Here is a 12,316-nt window from a genome sequence, read left to right on the forward strand (position 1 = left end):
ATGGGTGGCTCTGGAGGGGGTGGTCCCCAGGGCAGGGTGGCCCCTGGAAATGACACTTGTGTCGCCTCAGCAATCTGAGGAATGATGGTCAGTGGGTTCCATGTTTGGGCCTGCAGGGGCATCTCAGGGGCCACCCTGGTGTGTAGAGGGACAAAGCCGGTCCGCTTTGCTTTACACCCTGGAATTCTCCTGAAGATTCTGCTGACGTGCTCTTGAATGCATTTGTGGTTAAGAATGAAATAAAAACATGAAAATGACTAGTTTATAACAGGTATCTTAATTTCAGGATCTCCAAACAGCTCTGTAGAAAAGAAAAAAACCTAAAGCAAAGAGGATATGTTTTTAATGTAAAAAATTTTTCTTTTTACCTTGATCAAATTTTGAAATTTCTTATTTTGTTGCAGCAACAACTTGTAATGACTGACTGCCTCGTTATGGCCACTACAAAACACACCATATTTTTCTTTCATTCTCTCCCCGTTTTCACCTGAAAACTGAAGAAAGACAGTGGAGATGTTATCGAAATGAAACACATAAAACTGCCAGGGAAAGGTTTCAGCTAGCTCGTCTGACTCTAAAATAAATACTGAATTCACTTGCGATTGTTCTTTCTTCTCTAACACGTACTCAGACGTGCTTTTATTTCGGGTGTCTCCTCGCAAGGTACAATAAAGGTAAAATGAGAAAACTTCCCGCTAATGGGCTTTATGACGTCCTATGTGCTGTGACGACTTCCTGAAATCCAAGAAAATACATGTGAGCTGAAGAATGCCAGAAAAATTTAAAAAGCAAAAATTTAAAAGCAAAATGGGTATCCATTCTAATGAGCTGACTCAGAAAGCTTGGAGCACTCTGAGGTCACACGCGGGGCTACGGGGCTGGCCCCTCTGTCAATCTTGGCCGAGGCACAGAAGTTGACTCGGAAGTCAATTCAGGGTCAACAGCCCTCCTACGAATGGCTCTCGTCCACGGATATGCTTCTAACAGGCAAAAACACAGGTGCCAAGACCAAAAAATATAGACCAACCAATCTAGGAAGGAAAAGCCCAGAACGCGACACGGACAGTTTGGACGAGTGCGTTTACTATTTAGGCCTCTGTGTTGCTAGATGATCAGGACCACTGTTCTTGGGGTGGGGAAGGAGTGGGCAGGGGAGGGTTCCCGGACCCAATTCCAATGTGCGTGTGTGGGTTCCCCCCATGTCAGCAATTCTCAGACGACAGCAGGGCCTGATGTTGTCTACCCCCAGATAGCATCAGATACCACAGGTTAAGAGTTTGGTCTTGTAAACTGCTCTCTCTCCACTTCAGACGCCAGCCATCACCTGTGCTCCTGCCTGACCGGCTGTATAGCAGAGGTTCCCAAGACCCCTTCCTTGGGTTCAATCAATTTGTTAGAGCAGCTCACAGCACCCAGAGAAACATGTTACTTACTAGGTCATTGGTTTATTATAAAGAACACAACTCAGGAGCAGCCAGATGGAAGAGATGCATAAGGCCAGGTGCAGGGAAGGGTGTGGAGCTGCCATGCCCTCTCCGGGGACCTGTCTCCCCAAATCTTCAGGTGTTCGCAACCTGGAAGCTCTCCGAATCCTGTCCTGTTGGGTTCTTACGGAGGCTTCGTTACATAGGCACGGGTGATTAAATCATTGGCCACGGTAAACTGATTCACCCCCAGCCCAAGGTCAGGGGACGAGACTGAAAGGTCCAACTTTCTCATCACATGGTTGTCTCCCTTGGCCACCAGACCCTACCCTTAGGTGCTAAATAACAGTCGCCTCATTCACGTAACCAGAGACACCTTTATGCTCTCATCGCTTAGGACACTCCAAGGGTTTTGGGAGCTGTGAGCCAGGAACTGGACAAAGACCAAACATATATTTCTTATAAACCACAACACTGCAGTGGGCCATGTTTTCTCTGTTACTGGGAGGCACGCAGCCGGGGTGGGGGCCTGTCCAGGCCCTGCGCCCGTCCTGGCTGCGCCCACCTGCTGCACCAGGAGGTCCCCGATTTTCTGGATGATGTAATTCCGGTCACTGCCCTCCTCCAGGGACTCGTGGCGGCGCTCCTTCAGCCGAGAGAGGAAGTGGCCGTGCATCTCGAGCAGGTCGTCCGCGCACAGGAAGAGGCGACCGACGGCCTTGGGGCGGAACTGCAGCTCCTCCTGCAGCGCCCTGGCATAGACCTTCAGCATGATCTTCAGGGTCCGCACGTGGTGCGCCTCTGTCTGCATCAGCTCTGCGGGGACACAGACCACAGCACTTACGCTCCGTCCCTCCGGTGGTCCACAGGGGCACTCGTGTGTACTGTCCGCCCGCCACGTGCCAGGCTGGCTACTCAGTTCTCTGCCAAAGTCCTCGCCCTGTGGCTTTACTGCCCAGGTTCCAGTGCCTTGGGCCTTCATTGCCCTGCTTGTGGGGGTTCCTGGGGCCTGGAGGGACATGCATGGGGCACCCAGCACATCTCCTGGCCCAGGCTCTATATTTGGAGCTGTGGTTTTCACTGTATTCTGCAACGTCCCATCTCAGCATAGTGGCTGCCCATGGCCATGTTCTCTGATGGCCAGTAGGATGGGGCGCCCGTCACAGGGCTGGTGCTACAGTCACATGTACAGAGAGGAACATGCCTCCAAATCCCCCAATTGCAGCCATGCTTGGGCCTGTCTGTGGTCACCAGGGATGGCTGGGATGGGCCAGGGCAGTCTTCTCTCTCAGGGTCACCAACAAGGTAAGCATGAGTCAGGCCTGGGCACCTGACCATACTCGTCCTTGGGGACCTCCCCAGCCACCTCTTCCCTGGCCTGGAAGGCAGGGCTGTCCTGGGGGAGCAGGTAGTGGGTGATAGGGATGCACGGGGTGTCGGCAGAGGAGCCCAGACTCCCAGGTGGAGTAAATTTAGAAAAGGGACAGAAAGAGCAGCGGGGGGAGCCATGCCGAAGCGCCTCTCACCATAGAGCACATCCTGCCTTTTCACCGCCTCCCTCTTGTGCCTCTTTGCGTAAGCTGGCTCCACGCAGAGGCTCCAGGACTCGGCCTCGAACTCGTGGGCATCTGATTCAATCTCACTCTTCAGCGAGGCGGTGTAGGGGTCTGCAGGAAGAGCAAGAGGCCACTGCTCAGGGCCCGCAGCCCGGCTGGCTCGGAGCTGCCCTGGCCCGAGTCCCCGGGACACACTGATGTGCATCCCAGCACTTCCCAAGGTAGATGGAGACCACGTGACTGTACCTTCTACAAAAACGGACTCGGCATTTGAGGATGTGAGTGAAAGGGAGTCATCAGCTGCCTGCTTAAATTTCAGAAATACGGACTCGGGTTCATCCATCGCTCCTGTGACTGGTCTAAATAAAAGTCATAAACACATTTCAGAAAACTGAATTAAACGCAAGCACACACACATGCAGGCACCATTCTATGAAGGCGAATGAGGCTGTCTGTAATCAATCTGCTTAAATATCATTTGAGAACTTTTAGATTTCATGTAGGCCTCTACTTTGTCACAGATCATTTCTGAAAATTGGGAGACTACCTGTCAACATAACATCAGGACTTCTTCCAACAAAACTAACTTTAATGTTCGAATCCATTCTAAGGGTGTGTGAACCACATGATTCCTTTACTGGTCCCCCGGGAACTCTTTCTAGAAGGCGTCAACTCACTCGACGGCAGAGAGAGAATCCTTTCTAACGGAAGAAGACCACTGGCTCCTTTCCCACCCACTCCCACGAGGAGCACGGCGATGACACTCAGTGTCAGGCTTTCTCCCTCAACACTGCTGAATACGGCATTAAGAGAGCCACCTCCAAGTCTTTAAAAAACACTGCGTTGGGGCATAAATAGTGGGATGCAATCTCCGGGGCAACCTCAGCGGGACCTCCAGCCCCGAATCGAGAACAGAAAGGGACCCCGGCGAAGGGTCCTTCCACAGCATGAGGCAAACTGGCTCCATTGGCCGAGTCCACCCAGAACACAGCGGTTCTTGAAAAAGGAAAAGAAATGACTCTGAAATAAGTGTTAATGGGAATTTCACCGCTTGGTTGGGGGCCCACAAGCAGATTCACACGCCCGAGGGTCTCCTTTCAGAGAGGCAGTCGCAGGGTCCCCGCAGGACGCCAAACCCAGCCCCCTCCCCTCTCTGTGCCTGGTGGCAGAGAGCAGGCCGGCTTACCCGAGTCGCGGCCCCGTTCCCGTTGGGCTGGGTGCTGGCTGAGGACCCCCCTTCTGCGAGATCGTCATGCCGACATTCCTGGACAGGGCCGGGCTGCCATCGGACAAGAGGGTGGCCCTCGGGTGCTCCTTCAGGGACGCTGCGACGGAGGCAAAGACAGAGTTGGTGCTGAGAAAGTGGGCAGGGCAGTGGAGGTGGCCTGTCCGGAAGCCCCGCTCTGACTGCGGCCGCAGCACAGACAGGACCTTGGAAGTGAGCAGCTCGTTATCCAGAAAGACATTCTCGCTCCATTTCCTAGGAATGGAGCCATAGAAGGACAGCTCGGGGTGGCTGTGGAGCGCGCCGTCTCTGTCGCTGCCTCTGGAGTGTGCGTTCCCCATGTTCGCAGGCTGGGCTCCCAGCCTGGCTGTGCGCCGTTTTTATACCTCCGCGGATCCTTCTAGAAATGCAAAGCTGCGTCTTCCCTTACTGTATTGGCTGAAGCAGCGGGTCTGGAGCGCAGGAAATTGGTCCCCACTGTGACCGCTCAGGGTGCAAATCGCACCATATTTTTTCCTTTGTAAAACAACAGCAAAAACGTCCCGACACCCCTCGGCCTTAGCAGGGAGTCAGAGCAGAGCGTAGCTTCCGCTCACTGCGGAGAAGCTAAGATCACCAAACAGGGAGCCCCCTGCGCTCGGGCGTGGTTGGTGCCGACACCGTGCACGTGACGGCAACGCAGCCGAGACGGGGTGCCGGGGTGACTGAGACCCAGAGACTGCGGGGTGTGGTGGCAGCCACACACGCCACGGTGAGAGAAGCCTGAGATTCTGGCCACCAGAGTAGAGTGGACGATGGGCTCTGACCCTATTTCAGACGGTGACTGCGAACCAGCCTAATATGCACCGGGGTCCCCAGGGCCCTGCACGCTCATCTGCTCACTGACTTAAGGGCCGGGCTACCGGGAAGCACGCGCCACCGACGGAAAGACACAGCTCTCAGAAAACTGAGCCACAAAATGAGGCTGGTCTCCCCCTCCTGTCTGACAACTCAATCTATCAACTCAAGCAACTCGAGCCTCGCTGAGCCAGGCTGCTTGGTGTCTTTATTCTCAGGGTGAAAACCACATCTGAAAGCTTTGCTCCAAGATCAACACTGGCATTAAAAAGAAACCTGTCTGGTGGCCTTTCTGACCCGGTCCTGGGTCTCCAGTGTGCCCGCTCCCCAATTTCTCTGCTCTACACGAAGGTGGCAGCTGGAACTCTGATTCTGAGCAACGGGGAGACTGTGGCCCTTAGGGTGGGCTTGGGGCTGGCCCTGGAGGAAAACGGCCTCTCTTCTGGGAGACAGGTACAGCACGCGCAGTAGGTTCTAAATCAGGTGGAAATTTAGGGGAGATGCAAGTGTGGAGGTGGGTATGTGTCTGAGAAAACGTTTCTGGGAGAGGAGTAACGAAGAAAGTTGGTGAACTGAGACTTGACCACTATGCGGTGTGATGCCATTTCACACACAGACACATACTAGGCAGCTATTCATTCCTTAACACAGCTCAGCACGGGGAGGATGCCATTTGGGTAGTGACTCCAAACATCGTGACATCATGATCATAAGTGGCTAACAATAACTATTATGGTAGACAAAGGTGCAGAGGCTGTTACTCACACACAAACCCCATTTACAAAGGCGAAAATCATAAAATAGAGGCCTTCACGGTCCAGCGCAGGCATTTCCTGCCATTTCGGCACCACATTAAACTCCACCCAGGCTATTATATTATGACCTGAGCGCACAAATATGGGATAGATTCTGAAATGCACCCTTTGCTCAGCATCCTGGTGCAACTGAGAGATTGTGCCTGTGATCCGAGGTCTTGTCTGAAGCGGGATGGATTCTGCTTTAATCAAATAGTCCACAGAAGAAAAAATCACCATAAACACTCTCTAAGAACCACCCGTTCCAAAGGTTAGGCACCTCTAACCCTTGCATTGTTCAGCTGTCAACCGTATTTATTTACTGTGATCATCATCTGTTTATCCAACAGAGCAGTGCCTCCACAAAACAGGTCAAGAAATCATTTTTTTTCATGGAATTTTATTAAGCCATAAAAAAGGAAGAAAATTTTGACACGTGTTACGACATGAATGAACCTTGAGGGCACTGTGCTCAATGAAATAAGCCAGATGTAGAAAAACAAATACTGCATGATTCCACTTACATGAGGTCCCTAGAAGAGTCAGATTCATAGAGATGGAATTTAGGAGGAGGGGGATTAGTGTTTAATGCGGTGTCAGTTTGAGAAGATGAGAAAGTTCTAGAGATGGATGGTGGGGATGGTTGTACGGAGATGTGAATGTACTAATGCCCCTGGAATATACTCTTAATAATGATTACAGTGGTCCAATTTCATGTTATATATATTTTACCACTATTAAGAAAAAGAAACGATTGTTTCTTTGGGTGGTAGCATGCTTCTGTATCTTGACTGTGATGATGGTTACTTAAATCTCTACATGGGGTATAATTTCAAAGAACTACACACTCCTCCCTCCTCAACAAAAGAGTACATGTGAAAACTGGCAAAATCTAAATAGGGTTTGTCCCCGAGTTAATAATATGGTACCAATATCAGTGTCTTGGTTTTGACAATGGACTATGGTTACATTAGATATCATCAATGGGGGATACTCGGAGATGGTACACAGGGACTCTACTGTTTTGCAATTTCTTATGACTCAAACTATTAAAAAAAAGTTACAGTCGACTCTCATTACTGGCATAGTGATGTCCTATGAGGTCACAGAGACACTGAGTCGGTGAACAGCAAAGTGCTGCTCGGGGGAGAAATCCAGGGCCCGGTCCCGGGGGCTTCTAGCCACCCTTTCATCAACCAGTCGGCACGTAACCTGTTAGGTGTGTCTCTGCTGGGTGACACCTGATTTTACACACACTGTCAATCTAGAAACACTGACCCCACGGCCAAGAGTACGATAATTTATGCCTGAAGGAAGTGTGTCTGTCACTTGTATTTTCTCCATTAGGCACATCACAGCCTTCTTGCTCGTTGGAACACTGGACACTACTTCAGCACCATGCTCGGTGGCCTTTTTAAACAGCGAGATCACCAAAAAAAGGGTATAAAAAATGAGAAAAGCATGGTACTAAATACTGCAAAAAGGGCACCTGCTTACAGCAGCTGCAACAGAGAGGCAGAGTGGCCCCTTATTCAGCCTTCGCTGGGCATGTGCACATTGGGTGACTCAATTTTTTGGTTGTTCTGCTCACATCTGTGAAAAACAATGAAAGCCCCACAAGTATTGATTTGGGGTTTGCAAGTACATTTTAGTGAGTAAGGGAATTAACAGAGAATCCATGAAAAATGAAGATCGAATGCATATTAAAGAGTCTTAAATGAGAAGTTGTTATATTATAGAAGACCCTTATTTGCTCAAACACACACCACAGAGCACTGATATTCTTCATATTTCTTTATAATTTATTACACACACACTTCCAACAAGTATTTGAGATGGCCTTCTATTTGGGGAGTATTACTCAAAAGTTTAACCCTATGCATTTGGTGGCAATGTGAACTATTGAGATAAATTCTTTTTCCTTTGGAGCAGTCTAACCACCATCCCCCTCAAGCTACTTAAGACTTAAAACAGAGATGGATGGCCACCCAGTGAGCCTTTCTGTAGCATACGCAGCCTTGAAAATAACTGCCTGATCAAGATGCGAACGAGTCAGTACCTCTGCCACGGACCAGTTGTATTTACCATGTCTTTTTACTCTGTACTTTTGATGCTCTGATGTCTGGGACCTCACTGACATGAAGGACTGCCCTGCCCCTGCCCCCAGGAGTAGCCAGCTCCCAGAGAGGGTAAGTATTCATCTAAGGAAGAGCTCCCTTCACGTGCAAACCGACTGACTCAGAGCCCACCCGCACAGCAACCCCCCTGATGGAGCTCTCACACCCAGGGCCACCATCCACCTGCCTAAATCATGAACCACTCCAGGGCCAGGGCCCACTGAAATTATTCACAAGAGTCAATTCTCATCCCGTTCGCCCTGCCTCATCCCTTCCTCCCCATGGAAACCACAATACAGGCACTTGACCACCTTTTCTTTCCCCTCCCTCTGCCTCCTGACTGAACCTGGTGCTTCCCTGTGTGGCTCTGATACACACTACGATGGGGATGATCCTTGAAAATGAAAATATCATGCTGAGTGAAAGAGGTCAGCCACAAAAGACCACATATTGTAGATTCCCTCTACAGGAAATGTGCAAATCCATAGAGACATAAAGTAGATTAACAGGTGCCTAGTACTGGGGGAAGGTTGGAGGGTGACAACTAATGGGTATGGGGTTTCTTTTTGGGGTTCTAAAATAGATTGCATTGACTCTGACTATAATAAAGCTACTGAATTGTACATTTAAATGGATGAATGGTATGGTATGTAAATTCCATTTTAGTAAAGTTATCAAACAGACAAACCCTGCGAGGAACAGCCATCTTGCTGCAGGAGCAGATCAAGCTGTTTGATTTGTAGTTCAACACACAGCACGTTAGTCATCGTGCCCTTGGCTGTGAGAGAGACAGAAACACACACTTATCCCGCTAACGTGTTTTCCTAAAGCAGACGGCCATGGTGGGATGCACGGGCAGTGGAGTGGCACTGAGACCCAGGTCCCAGAGTGGCTTCAGCAGAGCGCGGCCTGCCACCGTCTGTGCTGTTACAGAGCCACTTCAGAGTCTAATTAGCGCTGTCTGCCCACTGCTGTGGGGGCCATTGATTGGTGTGCACCAGTCCGCCGTGGTGACTGTATGCCACAGAGCTGTTTCTACAAGGGGACCCGGAGGAGAGGCAGGGACAAAAATAAGAAATGAACAGTGAAAATGGAAAAAGTTCTTTGCCTGGAGGAAAAAACACACCCCATTCTCAGCAACAAACACAGAGGGCAGCCTGTTCTCATGATGATTTTTTTAAAGCTTATTTTCTCTTGGTTTCTTGAACTGAAGAGCAGTCTCCGAGCCGATGAGACGACTCAGCTCGTGTAACAGATACCAGGATTCTTCTTACGTTTCTTTATTTGGACAACAGACCCCATTCAATGCAGTTCGGGTTAATAGGGGCTACTTCCTAGTGTAGCTATGCTCCCACGTGGCCCTTGGTCTATCCTAAGTCCTTTAGGTCATACACTTTCCCCTCTGATACAAAGCGCGACCCCACTAGCCCATGAGGGAACCCTAAAGACCCACAAAGAAATTCCATGAACAAGACAAATAGTTACAAAATCGGTTAAAAGTCATTTTTCGAGGAAGCCCAAGGTGACATATCAAGTGACCACCTTAATCGGTTTTAAACTGTCTTTTATAATCTCACTGACTTCTAGAAAAATTGACTTAAGCAAGAATTTTATATTACAAACGGCAGATTCCTTGTGCTGCTCGATGAGAAAAAAAATGGAAACATCTTTGGAAGGCAGCTGGGCCCTGGCACTTCCGTGCCCGCGGTCCTCTGCGAGAGGCTACACGCATGGCATTTTTACGTGGGAACGGCCTTCCAGGATAACTGCTCTCTTTCTCCCATGCAGTAAGGTCCTGCGTCCCCCCTCCCGGCCCCCATTCTCTGTCTCAGCCAAGACTTTTCCTTCAGGCTGAGGGCGTCGCCTGTCTCTGGAGAGTTCTGGCAACCTCTAGCTGTGGGCAAGCTGTGGGCAAGTGTTTGGGAGACAATTAAGAAAATCTGATATAAGATGAAGTTTTCAGTTCACAGTTCCTGGCTTTTCAGTCGCCTGAGAATAGACTAAATCGATGCCAAGACGACTCATTGATTTCTCTGCCTTGCTTCATTTCGATGTTACACAAAATGGTATAAAAAAGAATAAAAATATAGGAGGAAAAAAACCCCTTAACTTCCTGCTTTGTGGGACAAAGAAAAAAAGGCATCTTGCGGCTTAGAAGACAGTGTGAGCTAGAAAGAATACTTTTTCTAAACCTGATATTACCCAGTAGGAAAATATATGAGCACACTACCCCCAAGTTATGGTAAACCCAGAGAACAGCATTAAAAAATATATTTTACGAAATGTATCTTCTTGACTATCTGTGTAGAAAACTTAAAAATCACGAAAAGGTATAAAAGTGGAAATAATCCATAATGCAACCATCTACAGTTAATTGCTCTTGGTATAAATAGTTTTATAAGCTGAGAAATAATGTTTAATAACAATTATTCTAAGATTTGTGTTGAAAAATCACTCACATATAACAAAAGGATATTAATACCAAGTATATATTTTTTGCATAGGTTAATGCCATTCACTGAGCAATATATAGTTAACCCTTGAAAAATGCAGGGGTTAGAGACACCGAACCCCTGTACAGTCAAAAATCTGTGTATAACTTTTGACCCTCCCCAAACTTAACTACTAATAACCTATTGTGGTCAAGAAGCCTTACCAATAACATAAATAGTTGATTAATACATATTTTGTATGTTATATGCATTATATACTGTAATCTTACGATAAAGCTAGAGAAAAGAAAATGTTAATAAAATCATAAGAAACACATTTACAGTTCTGCGCTGTATTTATCAATACCATAAGTTTATCTCATCTGTCAGTACCTAATCGATACTGTCTTAAGTGATACAAAACACTGTAGATGTTATATGTATTACCAACACCAGACATAAAAAATGAAAGGATCATGCAAATGAGAATTTTATATTATTTACAGGTTTAACGATGTATGCATTGATAATGAAAATGCAGCAATATCATCACTTTACGGTAGCCCAGTGTAATCAATACGATTGTTTCATGGTACTAAGAAAATCTCAAAAAATTTTCCAATATTTATTGAAGAAAATAAAACTGTGTATAAGTGGACCCGTGCAGTTCAAATCATGTTGTTCAAGGGTCAATTGTCCTTGCAAATCACAAGATTACAAAACCATCTTGTGTGTTACTCTATGGATAATTCTGGAAGCTGAAATAGAAAGAACAATGAGGCCCGTGTCTATTGGCATAAAAATGAACTCGAACTGGACCGGATTTAAATGGAAAATGGAAAACTATAAAACTTTTTATAGATAACAGGAAAAAATCTTTAGGAACTAGGGCTTGGGGAGTGAAGAGTTCTTTGACATGACACCAAAAGCCTAATCCATAAAAGAAAAAAAAAAGTCTGTAAGTTGACTTCATCATAATTTAAAACCTTTGCTTGTGGCAGACCATGTTAAGAGGATGAAAAGACAAGCTAGGGAGCAGGAGAAAATATTTGCAAACAGCCATCTGACAAAGGACTGGTATTTAAATATATAACGAGCTCTCAAAACTCACTAGTAAAAATACAAACGACCCACTTAGAAAATGCGCAAAAGAGATGAAGATACACTTCGCTGAAAATATACAGATAGTCAAAAAGCACACGAAGAGATGTTCCACATCATTAGCCATTAGAGAAATGCAAATTCAAACCACCCAGAGAGTGGTAAAAATAAAAAATAATAATGACTCTAAATGCTGGCGAGGTTGTGGGGAAAGTGAATCACTTGCATGTTGCTGGTGGGAATGTAAAATGGTACAGCCACTCTGGAAAACAGTTGGGCAATTGGTAAAAGAGACTAAATAATTGCACCCCTGGGTATTTATTTATCTCAGAGAAATGCAAAATTCCTGCCCAGACAAAAACCTGTTACATGACTGTTCGCAGCGGCTTTAGTTGTGGTAGCCAAAAAACTGAAAACAACCCAGATGTCCTTCACTGGGCAAATGGTTAGACAAACTGTGGTCCGTCCACACCACAGAATACAGCTCAGCAAGGAAAAGGAACTACTGATAACACGCAGCCACCTGGATGGATTTCGTGGGCATTACACTGAGAAAAGAGCCAATCTCAAAAGGTCACTGTATGATAAATTACGGAGATGCAGAACAGATTAGCAGTTGCCGGGGGTAGCAATGGTGGGGGCAGTGGAGTGGGTGTGACCATGAAGATCAAGGGTGATCTTTGTGGTGATGGAACAGTCCTTGATCTTGAAGGTGGTGGAGATGGGAACCTGAATGTGATAAAATGGTACAGAACTAGACTCACACATTGTCACGATGTCGATTTCCTGGTTCTGACATCCTATTCTAGTTACCTAAGAAGTAGCCAGCG

The 12,316-nt window shown here is 47.3% G+C and overlaps 1 protein-coding gene across 1 annotated transcript in view; it reads right to left on the reverse strand.

Annotated features, from left to right (window-relative positions):
• The window catches only part of ARHGEF18 (Rho/Rac guanine nucleotide exchange factor 18), a 65,502-nt gene that overhangs the window by 12,902 nt on the left and 40,284 nt on the right, over positions 1–12,316 (reverse strand). Inside the window, exons 8-12 of the mRNA XM_023524824.1 lie at positions 4,167–4,305; positions 3,227–3,339; positions 2,951–3,091; positions 1,990–2,240; positions 323–494 (exon numbers count right to left, since the gene is read on the reverse strand). Coding sequence (XP_023380592.1) covers positions 323–494; positions 1,990–2,240; positions 2,951–3,091; positions 3,227–3,339; positions 4,167–4,305 — 816 coding nt within the window. The remainder of the gene's footprint in view (positions 1–322; positions 495–1,989; positions 2,241–2,950; positions 3,092–3,226; positions 3,340–4,166; positions 4,306–12,316) is intronic.

Source organism: Pteropus vampyrus, unplaced genomic scaffold (genome assembly GCF_000151845.1).
Source record: "Pteropus vampyrus isolate Shadow unplaced genomic scaffold, Pvam_2.0 Scaffold496, whole genome shotgun sequence".
Taxonomy (NCBI): domain Eukaryota; kingdom Metazoa; phylum Chordata; class Mammalia; order Chiroptera; family Pteropodidae; genus Pteropus; species Pteropus vampyrus.